The 6,003-nt window shown below is 42.4% G+C and overlaps 1 protein-coding gene across 1 annotated transcript; it reads right to left on the bottom strand.

The window, feature by feature from the left end:
• Positions 1-3,607: 3,607 nt before the first annotated feature.
• Positions 3,608-4,629, bottom strand: LOC106785962 (glycine-rich cell wall structural protein-like). The gene is made up of 2 exons (XM_014746848.1): positions 4,609-4,629; positions 3,608-4,393 (listed from the first exon to the last, which is right to left on the bottom strand). The coding sequence occupies exons 1-2, from the start codon at positions 4,621-4,623 to the stop codon at positions 3,608-3,610; spliced, it is 801 nt and encodes a 266-aa protein (XP_014602334.1). The 5' UTR covers positions 4,624-4,629.
• Between the last annotated feature and the right edge of the window lie 1,374 nt (positions 4,630-6,003).

The following is a 6,003-nucleotide window of genomic DNA, read 5'->3' as shown; positions in this document are numbered from 1 at the left end:
GAAAGGGAAAGCAATTTGTAGTTATCGTTCGATCGATTGATCTTACGTCGATTCGAATCACAAACGATATAATGTGCTCGATGATATTACGGCTTGAAAATCTACCGTTAGGTCGGTAAACTGCCATTCAATTACCGATTTGGTAGAACATTGTTCGGAGATATCAAACGTAGACAGAGCAGCTGGACGGCTGTGAAACCGAGCGATCGAACATTACGCATCCGTTAACACGAGACTCCGAGTATGAAGCAGGCTTAATATCTGATTTATGCCTCCGTTAAGCTTCCGGTGCGTACATCGTAGATACACAGACACGTATCCCGTCTGTTGGAGTAAACGCTATGCTTTACTACGTCTGGTAGAGTCGACCAGACGTATAGTAGTTGACGACGATGTAGTTGTTACGAAAGTTTTCTCTATGGATCTTGGATAAATCCTTCGAATCGATAGTATCAGACAAGCAGGAAATCATTATAACACACTTATGAATTTATTCGCAAACTAAAAAATACCAATGCCAATTAATCATTCTTTTTTCAATTGCTATACAAAAAAAAATGATATATTCTAAAATAATAAAAATAAAAAATGTTGAAAATACTATATTGATAAGGAACTATGGATAGAGTCGAACGTATAGAGCGTCTACACGTTCATGTGAACACATTCTCTTGAGAAAGAAAGGTCACGTCGAGAATCTTCTCAAACGTGCAAGACATCGTGACGGATGCCCGAAGTAGGAAAGTTCCTTTAAACTAAGCTCTTTTCTTCGAGATGTTTGCACAGCTGCGACACGATGTGTCCTCCCCCTTCTTTTTCGTCGAAATAGCTATTTGTTGCCAGTACTAAATTTCAACAGTGTCAAGCTCTATTTATACGCTAAACATTTTCTCGGAATCGAGTTGAGTATAAAACGTTCGTTGGTGTGTGTATACATGCTCGCTAAGATTTAGTCATTTTTAACAAGGAAAATAAAATACATCCAAATTGGAATGAACGTGAAATAATTTCATCGAACGTACAAAATCGCACAATAATAACGATCAAACGTGTAGGCCTCGCATCGGTATGCTGTGTGCGTGCGAGTAAGTATGCTAGATAAAACAGAACAATGCTTGTTGCTTGGATGCGTCCATATATTTCTTGGTAATAAATCGGTTGTGGTTCGGCAAATCGAAGGGTCTAACCGATATCTTTGTTGCCGAGGCGATTTTTTACAGGAATTCATTGTAAAACGCAAAGAATTAAAGACGTATTTTACCAGCCGTCATGTAAAGGTACATGAAGCCCCCCCGGGGGGTCGTCATACCGTTAAAATGAAAAATCGAATGGGGAAAGAAAAAGAATTCGTAGGCATGATCGTTTACGTGACCGTCTACAATCCGATGTCGCACTGATTAACTACGTGACGTGTGTTTAATGTTGCGATCACGCGCCTAATTAGGCCACAGTAACGGCTGCAGCCCTCGCTCAACCCTTCATCCTTGCTTCGTGCATTCGAGTCAGATTGCATCTTCGTATAGGTATATGAAACATTGTATTGCGAAAGTCGAGAAGCGAATGCAAATTCTCGCCTACAGAAGCCCGAGTCGACGAATGAGCTATAAGATGAAAGCAATTATATGACTTGCATGAGAGCATACGGCTTTTCCTACACGGAACGAATATAGAATTTCAGCCATGATTCAGCAAGCTAAATGGTACTTTAAAATCAGACTCCTAGGAAATACAATTCGCTATGATTATCTAACAAATAATTAATATTACGGAAGAGGAATATTACATTAAACTACGGAACAGTTAACTTGAGATCATATTCTAAATTCACTGATCGAACAGTAGACACACATATATCATGTAGATTTAAAGAAAAGAAAATGTAATTTTTTCATTTCGTTATTTATCTTTTGTATCTTTACATCAAACCTGCTCGTAATAACACTAACATTTATAATTAACCGAGCAATTTCCCTCGAATTTTCCCCTATATGGAAAGAAAAAATAATAATAATTGTATCCAGTGAACCGTTAAAAATGCAAATTACTTTGTTCTGTAAATCGAGCGATAAAATCCGAATGCAATTAACAATTAAATCTTCAACGATGTTGTCGCTATAGAAAAGCGTGTGGTTTGAGAAGCATACGGTAAAATGCATCATTCAAAAAACCGGACGTACGTGGCGACGGCGATGCCATTCCAACACTGACGAGACATCGCGACGCCCAACACAGCGCTTGCGTTCTACGCTTGTTTTTCAAACTTACAAACCTTCGAGTATTCCTTTTATCTTTCATACTTCATTTTTATATGCATAGGTGTATTATATATAAATGCGTTGCATGGTAAGGTAAACGTTATTCAAGCCCCCATCAGTTAAGACTCTTGAAAGGTTTGCCAATTTCAATCATTTCTTTCCTACCTTCGTCGTCTATGTTTCACAGGAAATTACCAAAGTTGGATAACTTCTGATCGAATATAATTTCTTTAATGAATATTCCTTGAGCGTGATAAAGCGATTTATTAGCTCGCCTCGAGCTTCGAGATAGCTTTCGCTTTCTTTCTCAAGTTTCACCTAAGACGATTCAACGTTCGATGTGATTTCACCGTGACGTACTTAATGAGCCGCACGTGTTTACCGTGAAAATACAAATAATAATAAGTCGATGCTTCTTGCGGTCTTTCTTGCGGTCCTTCTTATTTTGTGATGGCAGTTATGATAAATTGCAACATAGAATTACAACATTAAATATGACGAAAGCTGTTTAATAATACACCTTCACATATATTTTCTAAGGTTAATAACGAATGAAATTAGTTCGGGCCAAAATTTCCAAACTATTTAGAGTATATGCCAAAGTTTCTAATACCATGGCTGCTTGAACATTGTTAATCACGGTCATTATTACATAGCAAGAAGCAAAATAATCAAGAGGAATTTTCCTACGTCTTATTATTGCATCTCCTGTAAAAAGATCAACGAGACGATGACGACGACGACGACGACGAGGACGTCGACGACGACGACGAGGACGTCGACGACGAAGACGACGACGACGAGGAGGAGAGTAGCTGCATTGTGCGGATATAACGAGAACTTAATCTTATACCGTGCATCCCCAATATTCTCAACTACAGTCGTGGTGATAAGTTCAGGGGGCGGTACTCGGTAATTAAGCGAACGATGCGTCACAGACAAAAGCTGCTACCGCGAGCACGAAAGCCCCACTAGTTTATCACGGAATGGGAAGCAGATTCCGACCCTTTTCTTATCCAAGACGATAGATACCGTTTACAGTGAATATAGCCAATAGGAAAGGAGAGAAATTCAAGAGAAGGGTTTTGTTTCGCAAAGGAGCATTTGTCGATTAGAGAACCTCGACATTACGAAATTGCAACAACAAAAAAAACACCTATATAAAATAATTTACTTTATTTCGCAATTAATCTAAAATCTTTCGCGTATAAAAAATAAAGTGGGAGGGAGAGAAAGAGCGCATCTGTTGGTGGTATGTAAAAAAAATGGAAGAAGGAAAAAATAGAATTATATACAAGATGATAATCGTTGAAGTCTGGTCTCGACGGTCATGGTCGAGATGTGGATAATCGTCAATGATGCAATCCACCGAAATCGGAAATCTCCAAGCCGTGACCTCCGTAGCCACCTCCGTAGCCGTGGCCGCCGCCGCCGCCGCCGCCGCCGTAGCCGCCACCGTAGCCGCCACCGTAGCCACCACCGTCACCTCCTCCGTGGACGTATACTGGATAAGATTCTTTGACGACGACGGGAACCTTAACCGGATAAGGTACCTCCTTATGTACAGGGTAAGGTACCTTTACAGGTACGCTGACCGGGTATGGTACCTTGTACGGTACCTTTACGGGAACCTTGTACGGTACTGGTACCGGTTTCTCGACCGGCACCGGAATGTGCTTTTCCACGGGCACTGGGTAAGGCTTAGGCACGTGTACAGGGTAAGGACGATCGACCGGGACCTTGACTGGCACCGGCACTGGAACCGGTATATTCTTCTCGACCGGATATGGTGCTGGTACTGGGACTTGAACCTCTCTGTGGATCGTAATCGAACTGATACGTCCCCCGTCGCCACCTCCTAATCCACCACCACCGCCACCGCCACCGCCAAATCCGCCACCGCCAAATCCGCCCCCTCCGTAGCCCCCTCCGTAGCCCCCTCCGTAGCCACCACCGTATCCTCCTCCGTGGCCTCCTCCCAATCCGCCGCCAAAGTCGCCAAAGCCATGACCACCCAAACTCAATTCCAATCCTCTTTTGCTTTTCGCGTCCTTGCTATCGGTGGCCTCCTTCTTCGCCTGCTTCTTCGTCTCGGAAGCCAACGCCGCCGTGGCCACGAGGACGAGGAGCACGAGTGCCTGTTGACAAATCGTTCTCATGTTAAATATAATATCATTTCTATTTTTATCGTTAGAAATAATTTATAAAGAAAAATCAGAGAAACGCGACAAAATCGATACAACTTTTGAAAAACGTAATGGTTATTTGTAGATAATGACAAATAAACAATAAGTTTTATCATAAAAGAAATCCTGAAACGCTAAGAAGATTCTTAGCTTGGAAGCGAGCTCACCTGCGGAGTGCTCATGGTAGACTTCGGTAGTGCACACTGAAGTTAGATCGTCTCAATCAGCGGCATATATACCAGCAGCACTTTCGCCGTGGCTAGCGCGGACCCACTCCCCGGAAAAATATACGCGTCGGGCCCGGACCACCGTATTAAAGGTGGACCATAGAATGCTACGCTTCGTGACGCACGTGGACTAATCATCGCAAAATGGTCCGACCTTCTCGAAATTTGTTTTCCGCCAATACAATTTGTATTTTTCTCTCTTTCTTTTTTATTTTTCTGCGATCACTCCCCTTCTTTCCCTTTCTATCTGGCACCAAGAGAAAGAAGGCAATGCCTCGCGATTGCAATTTCGCCGCTCACTCGACACTCGTAAACGATACCGGACGTAATTCTGATCCAAGCGATCGACCGCTTGCGTAATCATCCTTCTCGATCGGAAGAAAGTTTCCGGGCACTGAAATGGTGAACGTTTCTGTATTCGCGTGAGCTAGATCCCGTAGCCGCGCCTTTCTTCTCGTTAATATATATGTGCGTGTATACGTTCTAGGGCATGAAATCGAAGAGATGCGAATAGTTCAGGAAGGATTAGAAAATGCAAGCTGTCATGTCGTCTATGTAAATCAATTAAACGCGCTAACGTGTGACGCGCTTCCGTGTAAAGTTACAATTTCACAGGCTGCTTCAACGAATGATATCGTTCACGCACTTTGAGAGGGAGAGAGACAGATGGAATAGAACTAGTGCGAGAACCTTACTTTCGTTCTTTCGCCGATCGTACAACGTTACACTCGTGATCACGATTTCGACGTTTACTCGCGCCTCGTAAAATTAACCGGACGTAACTCTTGGCGATCGATGCTTTCGACCGGCTGCGTTATGTAATTCCCGTTCATTTCAAACCGGCGAAGAAAGTTTTTGGTAACGCATAATTTTAGAGAAAATTGTCAGCTCGTTATAAAGAACCCAACATCGTACGTATCGTTCTCGGTAGAAAGGAAGGTGGAAGAGTAATCGAGTAAGAGAAACGGAAATTGTCTTACGTTTCTCGTTTTTTTTTCTTTTCCTTTCTTTTTTTACTTTTGTAGGTTTCGAGTATCCTCTCTCGCTAATTAATTCGCTTATTTATGACACGACACCTTTCGATGATTACGATCGTAAATACAATTAAACGAGGCGAATTTTGATGTCGATGTTAGTGTGAGAACGGATGATAATAATGGTAGTGGGACTAGAACGAACGAACGAACGAACGAACGAACGAACGAACGAACGAACGAACGTACGCAGCTTTCTCTCTTCGTCTTCCTCGCTTAGTGGACACGAACGCGTGCTAGGTAATTGAGAGATTCCCGGCATCATGCTCGGGGCTCGGTTAATTACCAGATAGATGCACCA

Source organism: Polistes canadensis, unplaced genomic scaffold, assembly GCF_001313835.1.
Source record: "Polistes canadensis isolate GaletaPanama2010 unplaced genomic scaffold, ASM131383v1 scaffold_60, whole genome shotgun sequence".
In the NCBI taxonomy this organism is placed as follows: Eukaryota; Metazoa; Arthropoda; class Insecta; order Hymenoptera; family Vespidae; genus Polistes; species Polistes canadensis.
The sequence above is the reverse complement of the archived record's forward strand: the minus strand, read 5'-3'. Positions and strand labels throughout refer to the sequence as shown.